A 24,819-nucleotide genomic window follows, 5' to 3' on the forward strand; every position below is an offset into this window, starting at 1 on the left:
TTCTTTCTTTTTAATATGCTTTATTGATTATGCTGTTATAATTGTCCCAATTCTTTTCTCTTTGTTCCCCTCCACCCAGCGACCGTCCCCCTCGCTCCAGTGCCCCGCCCCCTTAGTCCATACCCATTGGTTGTGCATATAGTTCTTCTCAACATCTTGCTGTCTACTATTCCACTCCCACTTACTACCGGGGAAGCATTTCTTACCAGAACGTGGAAGGAATGGCGGCCAAGGACATGGCCTTTTACTGGAGGCACCTGAGACTTTGCTCCCAGTGGACACATATCCATTATTCAGCGCTCTGGGCACAGCTGCAGATCTGACCAGCGATCATTCTCCCAACTGTTACTCTCTGTCCCACTTAATACAGGGACACATGCTGGAGAGTTCTCTCAGTTTCTACAAAGAAATTAAGATATTTTGTGACTTTGGCATTCGCCCGCAGTATTAATCCTCAAACCTTTTCAACAATGGATTTTTTTCTCATGACTCAGTGAATTAAATGGTTTCTGGTTTTCTCATAAAGTATTCACATCACTTGTTGACAACAGTCCTTTCTAGATTTTGCACAGCTCTTTGTAGTGTTTGAAATCCATCTTTATCCTTTATTCCATCTCTAGCTCCTTTTGTGTTTTCTAGATCTCTACAAAGTTAATAACTGATTTTCCAACCCAATTTGTAACTTTTCTAGTACAGTGTACATATAGAAACTTAAGCCAGAAAAATCTTGGCGGCTGCAGAGGGCCCCTGCTTCCCTCTCTCCATCCACAGTGACACTGGCTCCACGAACCCTTGGCCAAGTCTCCAGCCTGGATTGGCACAGCCAACACCATCTGAAGCCCAACTCTGCTTTCTTTTTACAGTAGTTCTAGGGTTGGAAAACGATTCATTTAAGGTAAGAATCACTTACTGGATGCTTACAATGAGCTAGAATCTACCCTAGTGTTTAAGTGTTACTTTATGTAATCCTCATACCAGTATCTGATTGCAAGATATTGTCCAAAGGTCCACATTTTACTGATGAGAGAACCATAACTGGCCTAAGTTCAAAAAGGCAATTTACTCTTTTTCTGCATTACCACAGTGGTGGCAAGGCTGACTCTTAAAAGGGAGATTAAGTACTAGGAAATAAAGGTTAATAGAAAACTCACCCCTGCCCCATGTATACTCATATAAATGTACACATGCACTTCGAAAGGAGTCACCAGACTGGCCTGGTGCACTCACAAACCAGGCAGGTTCAGTCCCTCCCTTCAAACATCCCCCACCTCTAAGGAACCTCTGGCTCCAGGAGGGTGAGCACTGCAGTTGGGTCACACACCTGTGCTGCACTGCTAGGGTACAGCCAAGCCTTGAAGTCATTGCCATTGATGAGGAGCGTTGCATGGGATCCTGTCACCATGTTACAAAGTGGAGACCGCCTTCTGACAACAGAAAGAAACAGATTATCTCCTGCCTCTGGTCCTGCTGACTCAGTCATTTAAAGTATTGATGTGCCCGTCACTATCTCCTCGCCTATCTCAGGATTCAATTCCCTCCTTACCAGGTCTGTTCTAAACTTTCCATTTAGGTGGTGCTCCTGGATGGAGGAGGATATAAACTGAAATGCAACACTTCTTTCTTCTGTACATTAACATTACCACACAACGTATCAAATCTCAGGCCAGTCTTTCCTTTTAATCTAATTTCTCTGAGCTAATTGGGAAATGCCTCTTTTATTATACTTAGAATTTTTCTAAACATTGGTTCTAGCTGGATGCTGGAATTCCTAACACTTTCCATGGTCCATCCTCTTGGTCATTGTCTTTGGCATACGACCAGTTCTCTATAAATATGCTAAACAAAGAAAGACTGATTTTTGTATGCATCTTAATAGATTACCTGTGTCTTTTCTCATCTGCTGTACTGTGATATTTACACAATGGAAAACTTTCCTTTTTCAATCTCTTTCCCTTTTACAGACCCTGGTGTATAATTCTAGGGGACACACAAAACCCACCACACCCAGCCTTCCCCTTCCTCCCCAAACCATATTCTAGTCAGAATTCAGCATGAAAGTATATGCCCTACTACTTTTCATCAGGCTTCTTACTGAGTACTGGTCAACTCATCAAATATATCCTCTTTTCTTAGATACTAGCAAATATCTACCTTAGTATTAGCCAATAGAACTTTCTGCAAAGATAGTTGTTTTGCATATGCTGTCCAGTGTGATAGCTACTTGCCACGTGTGGCTACTCAGCACTTGAAATGGATCAAGGTGGCTTGGGAATGGAATTTTGAATTTTATTTAATTAATTTAAATGTGACTACCCATGTGCTTATGGCTATTGCTATGGCAGTGCAAGTCTGAATATTTTACTGTATTTTACCTTTTGGTTCTTTTAATCCATATTAGAAATCCACATCATCTCTTTGGGCAGTATTCTATTTTCTTTATATCTTGACTTTTTTTAAAACTCGTCTGGTTCATCAATTCCCCTAACACCGGTGGGTTCATTTAGAAACTGTGAACACATTTTACGAATCTTCCCAGTGTGAAATATTCTGTCCCATGGCTCCTTAACTAGAGGAGGCCCATAGAAACTTATATTTCCAAACTACCCACTCATTGGTAGTTTCCTTGGTCTCAGAATACTCATGAAAATAGTTCGAGACTTCCAGCCAAGATAAAGCCCTAGAGAGGCACGCTGTGTCTCCCTCCACAACTAAGAAGGAATACAACTATCTCAAAAGCAGAGACAACCAGAAGTTCCAGAAAATCGAACTGCATGAAGTCCCACAAACAAAGATATAAAGAAGAAATACTCATCCAGACAGGTAGGAGGTGTGGATAGGAAGCAGTGTGGCGGTAACAGTGGTGGTGGTGGCAGTGGCGGCAGTGGCAGTGGTGGCAGCAGCGGCAGTGGCAGTGGTGGCAGCAGCAGCAGCAGTGGCGGCAGTGGCAGGTCAGTGGAAAGCGCAGTTACACGTTTTAAAAAGTATGGAGGGACACCTGTGGAGTGCTCCCAGCACCAGAGCAGACCACACAGCTCACAGTTCCAGCACTGGGAAAAAATAAAGCCTCATTGCTCCTGACTGAAAACCAGTGAGGGTTAGGGTGGAAGAAGAAACTGCCAGTCTCTTAGCAGAGTCTGCGGTCTTAGAACATCTGCAGACCCATCCACTCTGGGGACAGCGGCCTGGACAACAGGTAGAGGCGTGCCAGTCCCGTATGAGGAGCAGGAGAAGTGCCTGGAAAAGGAGCGAGTGCTGAGCAAGCGGTATTGTTCCCTCTCACACCCCTCCCCCACATAGAGTGCCACAACATGGAGAAACAAGTCACCGGTACTGACAAATCCCTAAGGCTCCGCCCTTACGACGAATGTAACAGGTGTGACAGCTCTACCTAAGACAGAGGCAAACAAACACAGGAGCCTATCAAGATGAGGAGACAGAGAATTATGACCGAAAAGAGGGAACAGATCAGGTTCCAGTGGGAGAAATAAGCAATGAGAAGATAGCCAACCTAACAGATGTAGAGTTCAAAACACTGGTCATAAAGATGCTCACAGACTTGACAGATATGCTTAAGTACGGCAAACGCAGTAAGGAAGAAGTGAAGGCTATGGCTAAATGAAAAGAAGGAAAATCCACACAAAACCAATGGTGAAGGAAAGGAAACGGGTTCAGAGCAATAGTTTGGAACATAAGGAAGGAAAAAGTCAACCAGTAAAGAATGAGGAAACAAGAATTGAAAAAAATGAGAGGCTTAGGAACAAACCTCTAGGACAACTTTAAACATGCCAACATCTGAATCATAGGGGTGCCAGAAGGAGAAGAGGAAGAGCAAGAAATTGAAAGCTTATGTAAAAAAATAATGAAGGAAAACTTCCCAAATTTGGCGAAGGAAACAGACATACAAGTCCAGGAAGCACAGAGAGTCGCAAACAAGCTAGACCTAAAGAGGACCACAGCAAGACACATTATAAATAAAATGCCAAAGGTTAAAGATAAGGAGAGAATCTTAAAAGCAGCAAGAGAAAAGCAGAGGGTTACCTACAAAGGGGTGCCTATAAGACTATCAGCTGACTTCTCGAAAGAAACTTTGCAGGCTAGAAGGGACGGGCAAGAAGTATTCAATGTGATGAAAAGCAAGGGCCTACAACCAAGATTACTCTATCCAGCAAAGCTATCATTTAGAATGGAAGGGCAGATAAAGTGCTTCCCAGACAAGGTAAAGCTAGAGGAGCTCATCATCACTAAGCCATTATTATATGAAATGTTAAAGGGACTTATTTAAGAAAAAGAGGATCAAAACTATGAACATTAAAATGACCACAAACTCACAACTATCAGCAACTAAACCTAAAAAATAAAAACAAAATCCAACTAAGCAAACCAGAATAGGAACAGAATCATAGATATGGGGATCACTTGAAGGATTATCAGCAGGGAGGGGGGCGGGGGGTAAATGGGGAAAAGGTGCAGGGACTAAGAAGCATAATTGGTAGGTACAGAATAGACAGGGGGAAGTTACGAGTTATATAGGAAATGGTGAAACCAAAGAACTTACACGCACAACGCATGGACATGAACTAAGGGAGGATGAGGGGTGGGATTGCTGGAGGGAAGGGAGTACTAGGCAGAGGGGAGCAAAGGGAAAAGAAATTGGGACAATTGTAACAACATAATCAATAAAATACACTTAAAAAATATTTCAAAGGTTTCTGGTTCAGAAGGAGCAGACAGGCATAAGGAAACCATGACAGTTATTTCTTTGAATCCTGATCAGCCCTTTTATTGTTAACTTATTGTGCTTCAGGGGTAGCTGTGCCAGCTTTTAATTCATTGTCTTAATACTTAAATGTTGCTTGAAAGCCTATATTAACATTTACACGTAGTTTACAAAATTCTCAGGCATATACTTTCTCATTACGTCTACTGGTTGGGATGAAGCTGTCTGCAGTAATCAGTTTTTTTTCTCCGTTTTCTTCTGAAAATTACCTCCTTCATGTTTGTTGGGTCACATCATTCCATGCAGGTGCTCTTCAAAGTGTGGTCCTTGGACACGAATTTCTTAACAATTCCTCAATGTGATTATCAAGCACACTCAAGTTCCAGAACCACTGTATTAGGGATTGCAAAGTGGTGATCTTCATATCCTATTAGTCCTTATTTATTTTGAGGAATTCCTCTGTAAAGAACTTTCCCTAATCAACTAGGTTATCCTGAATTGCAGTTTGTAGAGAAAAGGCAGAATTGTGTATTTTCTTTTAATTTTCCATTTTCAGTGTTAGGAGTTCCAAGAGTGATCAATTATGTTTTTCTTTTTTTAAACTATCATTACATATTCAGTTAAAAATTTTTATTATTTATTGATTTTAGGGTGAAAGAGAGACACATCAATTTGTTGTTGCATTTATTTATGCTTTCACTGGTTGCTTCTTGTATGTACCCTGACTGGAGAGCTGACCCACAACCTTGGTTTATCTGGACAATTCTCTAACCCAGGGGTCCCCAGACCTCGGGCCACAGAATGGTACCTGTCCAGGCCCATAGGAACCGAGCTGCCCAGCAAGAAGTGAGCTTGAATGTAATGCTTTTTATCTTCCGAAACCATGTCCCACCCCTGGTCCGTGGAAAAATTATCTTCCCTGAAACCGGTCCCTGGTGCCAAAAAGGTTGGGGACCAATGCTCTAACAGCTACCCGGCAAGGGCTAGCCATTGTTTTTAATATTCAATCTTTTAATCGGATGCGATCATTATTGTTTGCTGGCTCCCATGCGCTCTGACATGGCCCTAGTGATGTATGATCGTTTCTTGGCTCTCTGAATCAGAAAACTATTTAGGTTCATCTTACACACTTCCTTCCCCAGTCCAGGAATTGGCAATTCTTCGAGGAGCCCTGGTTTCTTTCAGTGGGATATGGTACGCAGGCCCCAATCCAGGTGCTTGGAGTGTCCACTGCTACTAGGGCAGTGCTAGGAAACGTGTAATTTTTAGAAGAACAAAGAAAAGAATGAATTTACACTTACATTTCTGTACCAAATTTAATATTATAGGGTTTTCAGCACTCTGATTTTCTATGTTTCCTTTCTTAAAAAAAAATGTTTTAACATTACATAATTACTTATTAGCTTTAACTTATACTACACCATTTCAAAAGATAAATTCCAAACTTACTACCAATAATGAGATAACTGATTGAAATTTAGAACTTGTTAGTGGCTCTATTTGTTGTTAGATTCTAGTTTACTAAAGTTGTAGACTCCATGCTACCTAACGTTCCCCTTTGTGTGGCTCACAGCTGGATTTGCAGTTGGGATGCAGACACCTGATGCTGTCACTCAGCACTCACCAGAGCTGTGCAGCCCCTTGCTTCTTGTCCCAAGAACTCGCAACTCTGCCTGAGGGCTTTCTCTCGTGGTAGAAGTGTGGCATGGAGCAGGGCCAGGAGTTCTGACACCCTGGATGCATCCCTCAACCCATGAAACAGACCAGTCCCCTTGCTTGTGAACTACTGGTTCAGCAGCACGGATGAATCTGAATTACCTTGCTGAGTAAGAGAAGACAAATAAAATATCACATGCTGTGTGTTTCCACTTATATAAAACGTAGAGAATGCCTAGTCCTGACTGGTTAGCTCAGGGTATTAAGAGTGTCGTCCCAATATACCAACGTTGAGGATTTGATCTCTGGTCAGGGCACATACAAGAAGCAACCAATGAATGCATTAAATAAGTGGAACAATAAATCGATGTTTCTCTCTTTCTCCCTAAAATCAATAAATAAAAAATTTAAAAATAAAATAAGAAGGGAGCACCTTAAAAAAAAAATGTAGAGAATGCAAAATATTATCTAAGAATGGAAAGCGGATCAGGGGTTTCCTGTGGGCTGGTGGTGATAAAGGGGGAGATAGGTATTTGGGGGTGCTGAATACGTTTATTATCTCCTGCCAAATATACCTCAAAAAAATGTTAACAATGCTAACGACGACAATAAAAAAAAAAAAAAAAGAAGGAAAAGCTATACTAAGATAAAATTTCTCATTCTGTGAGTGGTAAACACCTAGAAGCTTGCCATCACACCTTCTTTGCAAAGCAGACTCTCATACTTGCTGGTGGGAAAGAGGGTTTGGTAACATCTGACAAAAGATGACCCAGCAATCCTATATGTAGGACTCCACCTCAAAGAAACTGGCAAAGAAAATGACTTAACACACAAAGTTATTCATTGTGGCATCTGTAATACTGGAAACAGCACAAATGTCTACACTAGGGGATAAGGTCCATTCAGCAGTGGAGTACTATGAAGCTGCAGAAGGAATGAGAGAGACTCCACTGATGATAAGGAATAACCAGCCCCAGGATATATAGTTCATATAATACAAATATGTTTGCTTTCTTTTCTTCTTAGCTCATTAGAAAAATTAAGTGATGTTCTAGGGGGTGGCGAGAAGGCACAGAGACAATTAAGGAGGTGAGCTCTGAATACAACAGACTTTGAAATCATGTACATATTCAACATATTTATAAATTAAAAAAAAACTCTATGACCATCTCTAAAACTAAAAAATAGAATCTGAATGAACATAATTGCCTCGTTGGATTCCACCACAGAAGCTGACACTGAGACAAGGACGTGGAGGTGACCCCTAGCAGCACCTGAAAGGAAATGGGGAGGGGAGAAATCCATTTAAATCCACACCAGTTTCATTTAGTATTTGGTTATTAGGACACATGTTCACATATGAAACCATCTGTTTATTAAGAACAAGGAGGAAATGTTCGTGAAAGTGGGGAAGCAAGAAATCCATGTACATCCACATCAGTTGTCAACAAATATGCCTAAAGCCAGTCTGCAATTGATTTTTTATTTAAGAATCCTGCCAACTTTTATTATTTCACAAGAATGAAGCAAGTGATAAATGTAAGCTTAACACTTTTGGCTTTAATTACTGGCAAGCTGCTGGCCACTGGGTACACGATCTCTACCGAGATGGCACTCCTTGTTCACTACAGTAGAGATTTTTAATACAGTTACGCTTTGAACATGTGAACTATTATACATAATTACAAAAGCAGGGCAACTCCAGGCTCATCAGTAGGAGCGAATGGCTGGGGGCACTGTGGCGCAGTCGGACTCGTTCAACGTTTTGTCGATTACAGGTCTGTATTCCAGCGAGACCTTAAACAGAAGAGTCAGTGGTAAGTTGGGGCACAAAGATGTACTAACAACAACAGTCTTAAGCTTTTCTGAAAAATTAACTATAAAAGTAAATTTGCAGACAAATATACAGGCACTTAAAAACAAAGGTATTCAGTGGAATATTTCTCAACAACAAACTTGAAAGTGATCTCAATGCACAGCGGGCGACTAGCCACGTAGTAGAACACAGCAACTAAAATGACCACAAAATTCTTGCTGTTTTATAAAAATGCTCAAAAAGTAGGTAAAACCCTGTATATATTGTCATACTTGAACTACCTTTATACTGTGTTTACTTCCATTTTTTTCTACTTGTAATTGAGTGTCTGTATACACACACAAAGGAAAAGAATATACACAAAAGAAATATTTCAAAATGCCAATAAAGGATATTTCTAATTGGTGAGCTTATAAATGTTAATTTTCTTTATTCTTTTTGTACCTTCTATACTTTCTAATATGAGCATGTATTTCTTTTATAATCATCAAAACCCCCAAATAGTGCTAAAAACAGGGTTGTACTGAGAGAGGGAAGTCCGCCTTCTTCCTATACAGTCAGAAAATAGCCTTCATGAAAAATTATGAAAATGACAGACTGCCCGGATTAAACTCTATAAAGTGATGACCACAGAACACAACTTAATTTCTATAGACCCCGATAAAGGATCAAGACTATCCTTATAAGTTATGAAAAGCTTAAGAGTAAACACTTCAATTATTTCTGAATCTTAACACGCAGCAAAAATGCCCAATGGGTAAAACCAGGAGCCACTGTTGCAATTTCAGCTGGCCTAGAACCTGCCTACCCCACCCCTTCTCTGCTTGCTCCATGCGTCCCCTGGGTTTCCCTGAGGCTGCTTCCAGGTGGTCTAGCCAATGGGAGAGGAGGGAGAAAGGGGAGTTTTCCTGTCCCACCCCCCACTCTCCATACGATCCGGGATCACCATTTTAGATCCTGCCACCAGGCCTTGGGTGCTCACTCCCTGCCCACCGCCAATGCTTTAGAGAGCCAGCCCTTCTGAACTACCCACACATGCTGGATTCTGTTTCCAGGCAGCAGCCTGACTAACAGTGTCTTTTTCAGCAGTGTCTCAAAACTATCAGCAGTCAATTTAAATCCATGGTGCTTCTCCCAGTTCATCAAACGCATGTGTCAGTGCATATGTGATCAAACCATGTTCCCCACCTACCTTTCCAGTCTTGATATCAACATAGGAAAGGGTGTGCTTCCTCCAGTGCTGCTCAAATGGCTTCTTTTGCTGCCCCTGGATGGGCTTGGAATAATCATACTCATCAATCCGCTCCTAAGGCCGAGAAAGTAAATTTCAGAAAACACCATCAACAATTACATTTCAAATTTCTCATTACTCTGACAGCAATATAACCACAAAACCTGCAAACTCATTAAACTGATACATGAGAGACTGGTCTGATATGAACTCCCACATCCCCTCAACAAGGAGGTCCCATTGTGCTAAGCATACCTTGTTCAGAGCAGGACCTTCCCAATCCATTTGCCAACCCATGTCTGCCCCTCTGTAATTCCTAATAAAACCCCAGTTGTGTACATCTCACTTAAAAGAACACATGGCCTGCAGCAGGGTGCAACTAAGTACCAGACGCAGGGGAACAGAGAACCATGACATGCCAGTCATCAGCCTCTGCAGTTACTGGTAAGCCCCTCACTCTGTACCAGCCTATCCCAGCATCCCACGCTTTTACTCAGCCCATTTCCACCACAGCCAAAGTCCTAATGAGGTCAGGACTCCTGAGGTCAAGCCACACAGCTGGGCGATAGGTTTGTAGAGGCAGGGAGGGTCCTAAGTTTCATCTATGTGCTTTTATGCACTAAAAAGTTTATCAAATACTTTGTCTTTTTGTTCTGTATTCTGGGAGATTTCAACTTCTTCAGCCTTTTTTATTTAAATGCTTCAATCTTAGCAATTACAGTGGAACCTTGGTTCTCAAACTTCATTCATTCCAGAAGGCTGTTCAGGAAGCAATTTATTTGAAAACCGAATCATACCTATGCTCGCACATTCTCTCCTTTGTCACCTGAGAGATGCATGACTGATCATATAGGTATTAGCATGAATGAGTTGTCGGGTCGAGAACCGAAGTTTTGTTCAACATCCGAGACTTTTTCCCATGAAAAACTTGGTAGGTAACCAAAGTGTTTGAGATGGGAGATGTTCAAGGACTGAGATTTGACCATATATTAAAATTTTCAAAATCTCTTAAAGAGAAGCTGAATGCTTTAAAGAGTAACTTGCACATGGTAATAATTAAGTCATACAAGAGCCTCTTCAAATAAAAACCAAAAGACCTAAACCCTTGCTATTTCTGCAGTGAGGCAAGCGTGGGAGTGGGCAGAAGCAAGACCTTTTACCTAGAGGCAAGCGAGTCACAGCACATTCTCCTCTAAACCTGCAAGGATGGGACGTGCTCTCCTAGGGTGAGCGGTTCTACATGCTATCTGACAATGAAATGAAGTCTTTGTTGCAACCACAAGAACTGCCAAACAAGAGAGAAGCTTCCAGTCCTTCCATACACATGACAAATGTGCTTGCCAATCTCTTCCTTCACATCAAGTAAACAGCAAATCTAGTCCAGCCTCAATTGGTTGAGGATCAATTAATAAAATTTCAGAGTAAATCAAGACCCTCTAGCTTAGCCAGTACCCCGCTCTTCCTGTCTGGTAGACCAGTAAGGCTGTCAGCAACCCAAACACTGCCCTGGACCAGACTCTGTGTCTGTCCGGGTGGGGAAAGTGGCCCAGGGCTTGCTGAGGTCATTTATCCTTAACTGGTATTTGCCCCAAGCTCCCCTGTCCATGACTTTTTGCTCTCATAAGCTCTTTCCTGGCCAATCTGACAAGCGTGCTCTACATAAAAATCAGCTCCTTTAAAAAAACAGTGGCCCCAAGATGAGGACCCATAATCACAGGCCCAAAATGATGACTTACTCATCATTTTAAATCACTAAGGTAGCATTTTCTGGCAACAGTACTCAGGCTGCAGGCTAACCTTCACCCTAGAGAGGAAAGTACACTGTGCTTAGAGATGCCACTGTTGGCAGCAGGAGATGATGACCCAAAGCCAGAAGAAAGTTCTGTGGTTCAAGTACAGTGAGAACACAGGTATAAAAGTTACCAGGAGGTTAAAGGAAAGCATGTTGCTCAATATACTTTTCTCAATTTACTCAAAATGGAGTAAAATGTGGAAAAGTTGCAGGGTCTGTTAGGGACTGAGGGATGCCCATGGGGAGGACACCGGTGCACACGAGTGTGTCACAAAAGCGCACCTTGAAATCTTCCCGGGCGTGAGCACCACGTGACTCCTTCCTTGCCTCTGCTCCATAAATGGTCTGAAGTGCGCAGAGCAGCAGGTTCTGCAGCTCCAAGGTCTCCACTAAGTCTGTGTTCCAGACCATTCCTGAGGACACACAAGGCACCCGTGAGTGATGGGCAGGTTGGGGCTAAGTCTTCGCTGACTAGGACATCCTGCACCCCAACTGGGTGCAGGGGCCTAGGAACTGCTCACCTCTGTCAAAGGTCTTCACATGCTTTAGTTCTCCATAGAGCTGGCTGATTTTCTCACAGCCCTCCTGTAACACGCTGCCCAGACGGAACACTGCTGCATGATTTTGCATTGACTGTAACACAAAGCATCATTGGAAAACTTTTATCCACAAAAAGAAGCCATATCAAAAACTGCTGAACCTTCATATTTCCTCTTATATATTTAATTTATTGTAAATACTTATGTAAATTACATAGAAAAACTAGGAGATTCAAACTGTGTTTATTACTCTAAATTTTAAAATGAAGTGTTCTTTTTTGTTTGTGAGATATTCAGCAATTTTCGAATATGCAATACAGTATTATTAACTGTAGTCACCATGATGTACATTATATCCCCAGGACATATTTCTTTGACCCACTTCACTCATTTTGCTCACTCCCTACCTCTGGCAACCACCAATCTGTTCTCTGTACCTATGAGCTCAGTTTGTGTGTGTGTGTGTGTGTGTGTGTGTGTGTGTGTGTGTGTGTGTGTGTGTGTGTGTGTGTGTGTGTGTGTGTGTTTTAAGATTCCACATACCAGGTCTGTCCAGAAAGTATCCAGCCACGTAATATTAAAAAGAGACATTTATTGAAGAAGATACAAGAAACATTGTACACAGGACAATGACACCTCAGTCCCCTTCAAAGTAGGCACCTTAGGACCTCACACAGTTCTCCCAATCACCATCAGCTGCCCTGTTGTATTTTCCTGAACCTCATCAATGGTCTGAAATCTCTTCCCTTTCAAAGGTGATTTTAGTTTTGGGAAAGGCCAGAAGTTACAGGGCAGCAAATCTGGGCTGTAGGGGGGCTGAGTCACCTGGATTATTTGATGTTTCACCAAAAAACGCTGCACCAGACATGATGCATGAGTGGGTACGTTGTCGTGATGAAGATGCCAATCACCAGTTGCCCACAGCTGCAGCCTCTTCAATCATCCGAATAGTTTCCAAGAAGGAATGTTCAAGCTTAACGCAAAACTGGATGCAGATTCATTGCTCTACTCACTCAATCATTTTGAATGTGACAGCCACACAGTACAGATGCCCACTCAGTGGCGTCTACCTCCCCTACTGACTAGTACAGTGAAGTTGTCATTCATGCATAGGCTTTCCAGTGCACTCTCCTTGGCTTGCAGGTTACATCAATGTCATGCAAACTGGTCTTGTTATATTAACAATGGCTGGACTTTTTCCAGACAGACCTCGTATAAAAGTGTATGGTAACTGTCTTTCTCTGACTTATTTCACTTAGCATAATACCCTCCAGGTTCATCCATGTTGTTGTACATGGCAGAACTTTTTTTATGGCTGAATAGTATTCCACTGTATATATGTGTTTCATCTTTATCCATTTATCTGTCATAGTTTTCATGACTTCACAATTGTGTGAGGTAATATTGCACTGGTTTTTACTTCTATTTCCCTGATGATTATAGTGTTGAGCATCTTTTCTTGTATCTGTAGACCATTCATATATCTTCTTTGGAAAAGTGTCTATTAAGATCCTCTGCCCATTTTTAAATCAGATTTTTTTGCTATTAAATTATATGAATTCTTTATATATTTGTGTATTAGTCCCTTATTAGACATATGATTGGCCATTATTCTCCCATTCCATAGGCTGCCTTCTCATCTTGCTGATGGGTTGCTTTGCTGTGCAGAAGCTCTCTAGTTTGATGTCGTCCCACTTGTTCATTTATGCTTCAGTTGCCTTTGCTTCTGCTGTCATATCCCCAAATCATAGCTAAGATTGATGTCAAGAAGCTCACTCCCTGTTTTCTTTTAGCTTTATGGTTTCAAGTCTTACATTCAAGTCTTTAATTCATTTTGAGTTAAGTTTTGTGTAGAGTGTAAGACAGTGGTCCAGTTTCATTCTTTTGCTTATGGATGTCCAATTTTCCCAACTCTATTATTGAAGAGTCTGTGCTTTCCCTATTGTACATTCTCGGCTCTGTTGTCATAAATTCACTGACCAGATATACATGGCTTATTCAACTATTCCATTCCACTGACCTATACATTTGTTTTTATGCCAATACCATACCTACTACTTTTATTACTAGAGCTTTGTAATATAGTTTGAAAGCATAGAGTGTGATACCTCCAGCTTTGTTCTTCCTTTTCAAGATTACTGTGGCTATTCAGGGTCTTTTGTGGATTCCATACAAATTTTAGGATTTATGTAAAAAATGGCATTGGAATTTTGACAGGAATTACACTGAATTTGTAGATTGCTTTCAGCAGTATGGACATTTTAACAATATTAATTCTTACTATCTATGAACACAAAATCTCTTTCCATTTATTTGTGTCTTCTTTAATTTCTTTAATCAATGTGTTATATTTTTCAGTATAGAGGTTTTTCACTTCCTTGGTTACATTTATTCCTACTTATTTTATTCCCTTGGATGCAAATATAAATGGGAACGTTTTCTTTTTTTTTTTTTTAAGTTGTCCAGCATAGATTTTTATTTACTGGATTTGCTTAGCATGTTCTTCCTTTCTCTTTTTATAACTTTACTGAGGTATCACTGACAAATATAATTGTAAAATATTTAAAGTGTACAGCATGATGACTTGATACATATACATTGTTAAATGATCTCAATTAACACATTCATCACATCACTTATTTACCTTTTTTTGTGATAACATTTAAGTTCTATCTCTTAGCAAAGTTTATTATACAATCTAGTGTTATCAACTATAGTCACCTATGTTTTCCTCCTTTCTCTTCACTTTTTCTTCCTTCCCAGACCCTTCCTCTCTTATCACCTTCATTGCCCTATCTCCTTTTCTACTATTCTTTTTTTTTTAAGACTTTATTTATTTATTTTCAAAGAGGGGAGAAGGGAAGGAGAAAGAGAGGGAGAAGGACATCAATGTGTGGTTGCCTCTCTCACGTTCATGACTGGGGCCCTGGCCTGCAACCTTAAGGTATCTTAAGGCACAATGGAAAACCCAAATGACTTGGAAAAGACAGGTGTTTACAGGCAAGGCTGAATGGCAGGTATGTGGCTCAGCTCTTGTGTCCTGAAGGGCAGACTGAAAGTCATCCTAAAGGTTCCTTGTGTAAGTTCCAGCAAAGCAGATGTCAAGATCATATGAGGCTTCTTTTTCGCAACGGGTTTGCCGCCAGAACACAGGTGTCGCGAAAACCAACACTACTAAATCAAAGCCAAAATGGGAAAGGAAAAGACTCACATCAACATTGTGGTCATTGGACACGTAGATTCCGGCAAGTCTACCACTACTGGCCATCTGATCTACAAATGTGGTGGGATCGACAAAAGAACCATTGAAAAATTTGAGAAGGAGGCCGCTGAGATGGGCAAGGGCTCCTTCAAGTATGCCTGGGTCTTGGATAAACTTAAAGCTGAACGTGAGCGTGGTATCACCATTGATATCTCCCTGTGGAAATTTGAGACCAGCAAGTATTATGTGACCATCATCGATGCCCCAGGACACAGAGACTTTATCAAAAACATGATTACAGGCACATCTCAGGCTGACTGTGCTGTCCTGATTGTTGCTGCTGGTGTTGGTGAATTTGAAGCAGGTATCTCCAAGAATGGGCAGACCCGTGAGCATGCCCTTCTGGCTTACACACTGGGTGTGAAACAGCTAATTGTTGGTGTTAACAAAATGGATTCCACTGAGCCACCCTACAGCCAGAAGAGATACGAGGAAATTGTTAAAGAAGTCAGCACCTACATTAAGAAAATTGGCTACAACCCTGACACAGTAGCATTCGTGCCAATTTCTGGTTGGAATGGCGACAACATGCTGGAGCCAAGTGCTAACATGCCTTGGTTTAAGGGATGGAAAGTCACCCGTAAAGATGGCAATGCCAGTGGAACCACACTGCTTGAAGCTCTGGATTGCATCCTGCCACCAACTCGTCCAACTGACAAGCCTCTGCGTCTGCCCCTCCAGGATGTCTATAAAATTGGTGGTATTGGTACTGTCCCTGTGGGTCGAGTGGAGACTGGTGTTCTCAAACCCAGCATGGTGGTCACCTTTGCTCCAGTCAATGTTACAACTGAAGTAAAGTCTGTTGAAATGCACCATGAAGCTTTGAGTGAAGCTCTTCCTGGGGACAATGTGGGCTTCAATGTCAAGAACGTGTCTGTCAAAGATGTTTGTCGTGGCAATGTGGCTGGTGACAGCAAAAATGACCCACCAATGGAAGCAGCTGGCTTCACAGCTCAGGTGATTATCCTGAACCATCCAGGCCAAATCAGTGCTGGATATGCTCCTGTTCTGGATTGTCACACAGCCCATATTGCTTGCAAATTTGCTGAGCTGAAGGAGAAGATTGATCCTCGTTCTGGGAAAAAGCTGGAAGATGGCCCAAAGTTTTTGAAATCTGGTGATGCTGCCATCGTTGATATGGTTCCTGGCAAGCCCATGTGTGTTGAGAGCTTCTCTGACTATCCTCCTCTGGGCCACTTTGCTGTTCGTGACATGAGACAGACAGTTGCTGTGGGTGTCATCAAAGCAGTGGACAAGAAGGCAGCTGGAGCTGGCAAAGTCACTAAGTCTGCCTAGAAAGCTCAGAAGGCTGAATGAATAATATCCCCAACACCTGTCACCCCAGTCTTAATCAGTGGTGGAAGAACGGTCTCAGAACTGTTTGTCTCAATTGGCCATTTAAGTTTAATAGTAAAGGACTGGTTAATGATTACAATGCATCGTAAAACCTTCAGAAGGAAAGGAGAATTTTGTGGACCATTTGGGTTTTTTTGTGTGTGTGGCAGTTAAGTTATTAGTTTTTAAAATCAGTACTTTTTAATGGAAACAACTTGACCAAAATCTGTCACAGAATTTTTGAGACCCATTAAAACAAAGTTTAATGAGAAACCTGTGTGTTCTTTTGGTCAACACTGTAACTTTTATATTACTTAGGTTAAAAGACTTAAGAGTAGCTCATATGTTTCTGGTGTTATATCTGCTGATAATTTAGGGTAATTCTGTTAGCTTTTTTTTTTTTTTTTTTCTGGGCGGGGACTTTTTCACTTGTCCTTACAGGAGAAATCTATTTATATAGAGTTGGGGGTGGGGGGGGGCTCTGGTGCAACACTAAATAGATTAGGACAAATAAAGTAACTGTTTACGTGTAAGCTAGTTTATAAAGGCCAAATTCTGCTATATTAAAGTCCACGTGTTACATATAAAAGAATTGTAGTTAACATCAATATTGAGTACATTTATGTCTGATTTTAGTTTCCATCTTTACTGAAATGTGAATTCACGTTTACAAATGCTGAGATAGTTTAAAAGAACCTAAAATGAGGCTTAAATAGTATTGAGTACTGTCTTGCTACAGTAAATTGTATCCAGATTCTAGGAAAAATAAATGATGCTGGAAGTTGAAAAAAAAAAAGATCATATGAGATCATTTGCTGCTCTTGTTGTATTTATGCAAAAGAACAGGATAAATTAAAACTGGACTTAATGCAGTCCTTTTAATGACAAGGAGGGTAATCTTAAGGAGAAAAATCATGATTCAAGGAAAATCACAATGCTCAGTGGTAGACTATAAACTAGTGCAGCTAACTATCTTTAAAGTTTGTTTTCATTTGAAAGTTAAACTAGGTCTGTGACATCATCAGAGATGCTTAATTTACAGGCAAGAAGAATGTCAAATGCCTTGCAACTGGATGTCTTTCCAGTAAGACAGTCTTGCAGATTTAGAGACTGGTTTGTGGGTTATGTTGCGTAAATTAACATGTGTGTTCTGTTTTCATAGGGCATAAGCCTATGATCTCAATGCCTGAGTGATTGTCTGTATGTATAGCCCTCACTTAATCCTGTCTGCATCGCTGCCTCTTGAGACTCAATGGTTTGGCTGAACTAAGTGGCTGGGTTGGTGAAGTATGGGGTGTCTGTGGGCTTCACTTTAAAACTGGTTTCTCTTTTCTATTCTAATGGCTCAGAGAGAAAGGGCCCAGAGGTCTGAGAGGGGGGGAAACCTAAAATATTCCCCTCAACCCAAACTAGGTAGAGTGGGCAAAAGGGCTTTGGACAGATGTGACGTGTCTTGCACACCTTCCTCCAAAGAAGCCTTTTTTTCCCCCCTAACGTGGGACAATGAAAAATTAATCCCTGCCTTTTGTCATCTAGTGGTTATGGATTGAATTATGCCTTTTAAGCCCTGTTGCCAAATCTGTTGCTCCCAGAATACAACAAGGATGCCAGCCGGTTAAACCAAGCATGCCGTTGTCCAGGAACAGCCAACTGACCTGGAGTCTGCATGATCCTTCCCCATGTGGGAAGGCCACCCTCCCCTCCACACACCCACAGGACTGTTTTCTTAATTTCTCTGGCAGTTTATTATCAGTACATAGAAATGCCACAGATTTCTGTATGTTGATTTTTGTCTCCTGCAACTTTAATGACTTCATTTATTAGTTCTAGTTGTTTTTTGGTGGAATCTTTAGAGTTCTCTATATACATTATCATGTCATCTGCAAATAGTGACAGTTTTACTTCTTCTTTTCTAATTTGGGTACATTTTAGTTTTTTTCTTGCCTAATAGCTTTGACTAGAACTTCCAATATTATGTTGAATAAAAGTGGTGACAGTGAGCATCCTTCTCTTGATCCTAATCTTAGAGGAAGTTTTCAGCCTTTCACTGTTGAGTATGATGTAAGCTATGGCCTTTATTATGTTGACATATGTTTTTTCTATACCCACTTTGTTGAGTTTTTATCATAAATAAATGTTAAGATAAAGTTTTGATTAAAGCTTTTAATACTTGGTGGCAGGAAGGGCATAAGCTCTCCATCCTCAAATACCCAAGAAGACAGCAGCTCCATAAGGGCTATAGGACATCTTCTCACTCCACTCACAAGGTCTGGTGTTAACTGTTACAGGAGTCAGCAGATGCCCCCTTGGTGATGCAAACTAAGAAGTGCTGAGATAATGAGGTGGTTAGCAGTGGGTGCTGAGGTGATAGGTTGTGAAGAGGCCTGGGGACCGTCACTGCTTGCTCTGCTGGTAATTCTGTAGAAGCTCCTCATATATTAAGTACCTTTAGAGTTACACTGTTTATGTTCATAAGAAATGTGATATGAAATAAAGTTGAAAATTATTTTAGGCATGATGAGAAATAGAATCTACCTTTGTTTCCTATCATTTACTGGGCAACCTTCATCACTCTTGAAAAACCCCTTTATCATATGCTAAATCCCAGCATGTACCAAGATGCCTATTTCTGGACTTGATTTTGTTCTACTGACCTAGATATCTCTTCCTCTACCAATATCACACTAATGTAGTTTTATAATTTAATTCTATTTAATAGACATCTCACCTACTTCCTTAGAATGATGCATCACTGTAAGATTATAATGCACACCATCAATGTTACAGTTTTTCCGGAAGACCAAATGAAAAATAATTGTCTTAGAATCTGGTAAATATTAGTTAATACGTTTTTTAGTTCTTCAGTAGTCTATTATTTTCATACCCTTTTTACACAGGGTAAAAAGGCTAGGTTTATTGAAGGCATTCACATTTTTTTGGCCGCACTGAGAATATTGACTTCTGAATGGATTACTGAAGGCATCTTGGAAAGCTACTGATATTTGTATATGAATCTTTTATCCAGACGCCATACTTCATTGTTGCATTGTTCTTATTAGTTTTTCAGTTTATTCTCTTGAAGTTTTTAGGTAATCTTACTTGTAAGTAAAGATAATTTTATCTATTTCTTTTCGGTACATACCTAATTTCTTTCTTGTTTCTTACTGTATAAGCTGGAATCAACAACAACCACAACAAAAATTCACCGCCCCTCCAAATGTAAATTCCACAAGGGCATAAATTTGTGTTTTGTTCCATGTCAACTCTTGGCAGCGAACTGGCTGGCACACAGTGTACTAGTACATGCCCTCTTTGGTGGAATGCCTCTAGTGCTTCCTGTGTCAAAGTCTCTACTGGACTGGCCATTTCCATTACCTGTATAACACAGTGGTCATATCAGTCCTAGATGGCCCTCTACCCATGATATCAACACCCTACAGAAGTCCTGCAGAGTATCACTTAACTTCCATAAATATTCTTCCTTCACTCATGCTATTTTCGTTACCAGTCCACGCAGCCCCCCTAAAGCTCAGTCTCACCTGAAGACAGAAGTTGCATGGTTATATGAAACTTTTTTTTTTTTTTATAGTAGCTGTGTGTATGTGGCATTGGACCTCTTTCAGAATATGATTGAAGCAAGGGCCTTCTTTTCAGAAAATGTCTCCACACAGAAATTCTTGAAAATAATTTCAGGTGGATAGAGATCTCATTCATGGACCATGAATCCTTGTATTAGAAGAGTTTGATAGATTTCAAGCTGTCTTACATATTATTTTTATTGATCTAAACCTGTATTATCCAATGCAGTAGCCACTAACCACACGTACCTATTTACATTAAAATTGAAATTAAATAAATTTAAAATTCAGTTCCTTAGCACACTGATTACATTTCACATGCTCCACAGTCACATGTGGTCAAAGACACAGAACATTTCCACCCTCATAGAATGTTCTCCCAGACATGCTGATCTAGAAAGTAAATACTCTGATAGGAACCAATGCACAGATTACAGTTCCCAACCACGATCCATGCTCCCCTCTTCCTGATTTTACTTACAGGAATTGATGGTCCAGTATAGACACTTCCCAGAGGAAGATAGGTGTGATGACGGGATTCATTTCTCAACAGTGAGATGTGCTGAGCTTAGAGGAAGCCTATTAAAAGGAAGCCTCCAGCTAATAACTGAGCTCAGACCTTCCACTGTCCCTCCTCCTTCAGGCTGTGATGTATACAGGGTGGCCAGAAATGGTGTGAGGCAAGTAGTCCACATGCAAGCATCCTGGGGTTTATGAGAGAAGGCTGAATCCCTGATGCTGCAGAGTCACTATTACTGCCCTGGGTCACTGCCTTCAGCCTTCTGTGTAGAAAGACATGTACTCTTATCTTATTTAATCTCCTTTTTACTTCTACTTGATACATTAAGGAATATGTCCTTCTGCTGTTACACCAAACCCCAGTGCAGGCCTATTGAAGAGGTCAGGCTGCTCACTGCAGTGAGTCCAGGTTCTTACCTTCTGCATATTGAGTCGTAGTTCTGATGTTCTTATGCTTCCATCAGCAAATCTCAGTTTGTCAAGATTCATGACAGATTCTTCTCCAGCATTTGCTTTAATAGGGGGGACTTTATCTCCTGAAAAAGAAAAGCTAGAATTTAACTTCTGAAAAAAACCAGATGAATTGAATGACACCAAATGTGTATTATAACCTTTTAGGAAGTTTGCAGAATGTACCTATAACTCCATCTGGAACACCTTATACTTGAGGAGCCATCTGTTAACTTGGGGTCAAAGAGTCAACATAAAAACAAAATTTCTCGCAAAGAGTAGGTGTCCAGTAAGTAGTTTTTGAATGAACAAAAGAGAAACAATCTTTTAAGTTTAAAAATTAGATTCACGCAAACAGACCTTGTGCCATTACTCTCTATTAAGGGGAAAAAGGCACCCGCCAGGACAATGGTTCTCAGCATATCTGCCAGTCCTTCCGTCCCCCTCATTGGCCTGGCCAGCTGCTTTTATATCTCTCACTGATCCTGGACCTTATACCCACTTAACTACATTTCAAGATTTGCTGTTCTCGACTTTCTAAAAAGATAAATATCTTGAGGCTTTTCAAGGCTTTTTGGGAATGATGTTTTTAAATGTCTTTTCTTCAGCATGTAATACATGCAGGAGGTATGAAACACAGGAGACAAAGGCCTGTAGATAAAGCAGGGGCAATGGCCACTCTGTTCTGCCTGAGCCCTTCTAGGCAGGCTGGTGTTCCGTCTGTTTTTATTTTTAATATTTAAAAAAAATCACCATTTAGTAAAACTGACTGCCTTTTAGGTACATAGTGCTACACATTTCATACACATAGATTCTTTTAACTACTATTATCAACATACAGAATAGGGTTTAAACACATTAATATTTAAAATATTCATATTTTGAGGGAAGTAGTGGTACAAACATTTTTCCTCTCCTTTTTGCACTTTAAAAAATTAAAGTACAATTAAGGAACAATACCAGTTTTAGTGCCGAGTTTTACAAGTCTGGACAGAGATGCACAGGATCCACCACAAGCAGGACACCACCGACCCACCTCATCCCTAGTTCTGCCTTTTCTGGAACATTATATAAATAGAGTCATACAGGTGTGGTCCTCTGAGTCTGGGTCATATAGCCTAACACATTTGATATTCATTCATGTTGATGCATGTATGGGTAGTTTGTTCCTTTTTTTCGGTGAGTTAAAAAAAATTTTAGGTGTGTATTGATCCTTCGGATATAAAACTATAAGGTATTATTCTGAAACTTTTTTTTTTCTCATTTTCAAAAAAAGGGAACTTCAAGTTTTCTGCTTTGCTTTGGAAGATTTGGTATTAGGCTCCCTGACAGGGAAATGAGCACTAGATCTGGAGTCAGACAAGGTGGGTTTCATTTTTGCCAGTGAGACAATGATGGAGACAAGGCTCCTGCCTCTGCTTTTCAGCCTGGAGTGGTGGTCAGAGCACGAATGTGTCTCTGAACATGTAACCTGCCCTTTTTATTATGTACATCTCGATACCTACAGATACAAAAGGGGGTGTAGCAACTTGCTACACTAAAAGTTATGTTTAATTAGTGGTTGGCAAAACTGTACTGATTTCATAGTATCACTTTCACCAACTTCAAATCTGTGTTCAATAAAAAGGGAAACTGACTGAAGAGTTACAACCAGTGAAATGTAATGGAAAGTGCCAGGGCACAGAGACTGTTCGCCAACCTTGCCTCAGGAAGGGTGTCTCCACCTCACAGTGTTGTTCTGAACAAGTGGGGCAAGGTAACCAATGTGAAGGCCCTTTGGAAGATCAGAGCAAATAACCGCCCTGTTCTCAGCAGTACTAAGTGCAGGTTCACACTTTCTGCACATAGTATTTTCCCCTCTGCAAATGTATAAAATAACCACAAGAAGAAATCACTGCTTAACACCCATTCTATCACCAAAGGGGAAGAGCCATGACCCCATTATTTGTCTTGTTTGCATTCAATCATCCCTCTTTTAGATTAGTTACACTTTTGTTTTCAGAATGGCCTAAGTTACTTTTGTATAAGTACCAAAAGTTATATATTCATGTATACCTATGATTTAAAATACTTCATCGCAAGCAACTAATTTATATCAGGCAAGTAATACGTGATAAACTTCCCCTCAAAAAAACAATTTCCTAGCAGTGATTTTTCTGAGAACATAACAAATGCAAATAATTATAAAAAAAAAGATCAAGCACGTTACTCTTTTATGTGTCAACACCCCCTACCCAGCCTGTGTCCAGCTGCACGTGTGCCACCATGTAAACTTCTAAATTTGTTTCCTCAGTCCCGGGGAAAAAACCAGACCACCACCATATGATTACTAAACAAATGTCCAATTACAGACCTTAACTTTGCAACCCTCTGCCCCCTGAAACACCCTGGCTAGCTACTTGTAGAAAACATACCAGGTCTACAGGACTCTGCGATACTCAGGGCACATGCCCGGCCAAAGACGACCAGGTCCAAAAGTGAGTTTGCCCCGAGACGGTTGGCACCATGCACTGAGGCGCAGGCGGCCTCCCCACAGGCGTACAGGCCGGGCACGACCTGGTCCTGGCCATTCACATGCCTCAGAACCTGCAGGAAAGAGGGAAAGAGAGGTAAGAGTGCAGTCTGCACAGGCTCTTCTCCACAAGGAGCAGCCATGCTAGGTCAGAGCAAGGACAAGGTCTTCTCTCATCTGCAGGAACTCTTTGGATCTAACTGTCCACTCTCCTCCCTGTGCCTTGGGATACTTGGTTACCCTGGGCTGAGGTCAAAGGACCCCAAACAGCAGCACCTGTGATTTCAATTCCATGACTAACTCTCATCAGAAGCCTCAACCATCACCTGACTTGACCCCTTTATTCCCACCCTCCGATTCCAGATTCAGATGAAGGGAGCACGGCAGGGTGCAGGAACACGAAACAATGAGGTAGAAGACTTGAGTTGTAATTCAGATTCTTCCAACTTATTACTTATCTATGTGAAGTGAGAATACAATTTTTCCCACCTCACCTGAGGAAGAACTAAAGTAAGGTAACTGACTGAAAAGCTCTTTACCCTGGCTCAGTTGGCTAAGAGCACTGTCTGGACCCACCAGGGTTGCAGGTTCAATCCCCTAGTCAGGGCACGTACAAGAATCAACTAATGAAAGCATACATAAGTGGAAAAACAAATCAATATTTCTCCATCCTTCTGAAGTCAATAAATTAAAAAGAGAGAGAAAGAAAAGCTCTTTGTGAACTGCAAACCACCCCAACATATTAATTGTAAGGAACACACAATTTACAAGGTCACTGTAAAAATAACGTAAGATCATAAAGGAAAAACTGCAGATGATGTTTATGACCACTTACTAAGCAGGGATTAATAAATTATTGAGAATTGTTATTAAGGAGTGAAGGCAAAAACTGGAATATAACTAAGGCCTTCTCCTGTTCTCCAGTAATAGTAATTTGAATAAAGTGCAGCCTATCAAACAACAGGTACTTTTTTGAGAAAAATATCTGACTTTTCCTCTAAGATGTAAGGGGACAACTGCGAGGTGGGCCCACTGTCCCCATCCTCTTTCCTGCTGTGTAATCACCTGCCCCTTGTAGTTGGTGGGAATGCCACCCATGTTATAATGCACAGTGGGAAGGACAGGGATCGGCTCCTTGGTCACGTCCACACCCGCAAAGATCATGGCCGTCTCCGAGATGCCAGGCAGGCGGATGGCCAGCTGCTCCGGGGGCAGGTGGTGCAACTGCAGGTAGACGTGATCTTTCTCAGGGCCACAGCCTCTGGTAAAAAGGACAGCGCAACACAAGTCAAAGAACAGTGATTACAGAAACCATGAGACTGTGAAATCACTGAAGCACAAGACGCTCCCCATTTTTTGATACTGAATAAAACCCATTCACCTCATCTTTTCTAAGCACCTATTACGTGCCG

The 24,819-nt window shown here is 41.0% G+C and overlaps 1 protein-coding gene and 1 pseudogene across 2 annotated transcripts in view; one reads left to right on the plus strand and one right to left on the minus strand.

Annotated features, from left to right (window-relative positions):
- Nucleotides 1-7,842: 7,842 nt before the first annotated feature.
- SDHA (succinate dehydrogenase complex flavoprotein subunit A) overlaps nucleotides 7,843-24,819 on the minus strand; it is a 30,763-nt gene continuing 13,786 nt past the window's right edge. For both annotated transcript variants that reach the window (XM_090276279.1, XM_090276278.1), the window contains exons 9-15: nucleotides 24,473-24,668; nucleotides 23,310-23,481; nucleotides 20,863-20,981; nucleotides 11,734-11,845; nucleotides 11,495-11,625; nucleotides 9,382-9,495; nucleotides 7,843-8,170 (exon numbers count right to left, since the gene is read on the minus strand). In XM_090276279.1, the coding sequence (XP_090132405.1) occupies nucleotides 8,084-8,170; nucleotides 9,382-9,495; nucleotides 11,495-11,625; nucleotides 11,734-11,845; nucleotides 20,863-20,981; nucleotides 23,310-23,481; nucleotides 24,473-24,668 (931 nt within the window). In that variant the 3' untranslated portion in view covers nucleotides 7,843-8,083. The remainder of the gene's footprint in view (nucleotides 8,171-9,381; nucleotides 9,496-11,494; nucleotides 11,626-11,733; nucleotides 11,846-20,862; nucleotides 20,982-23,309; nucleotides 23,482-24,472; nucleotides 24,669-24,819) is intronic.
- Nucleotides 14,899-16,448, plus strand: LOC150008381 (elongation factor 1-alpha 1 pseudogene; annotated as a pseudogene).

This window comes from Furipterus horrens, unplaced genomic scaffold, assembly GCF_987537825.1.
Source record: "Furipterus horrens unplaced genomic scaffold, mFurHor1.1.pri manual_scaffold_5, whole genome shotgun sequence".
Classification (NCBI taxonomy): Eukaryota; Metazoa; Chordata; class Mammalia; order Chiroptera; family Furipteridae; genus Furipterus; species Furipterus horrens.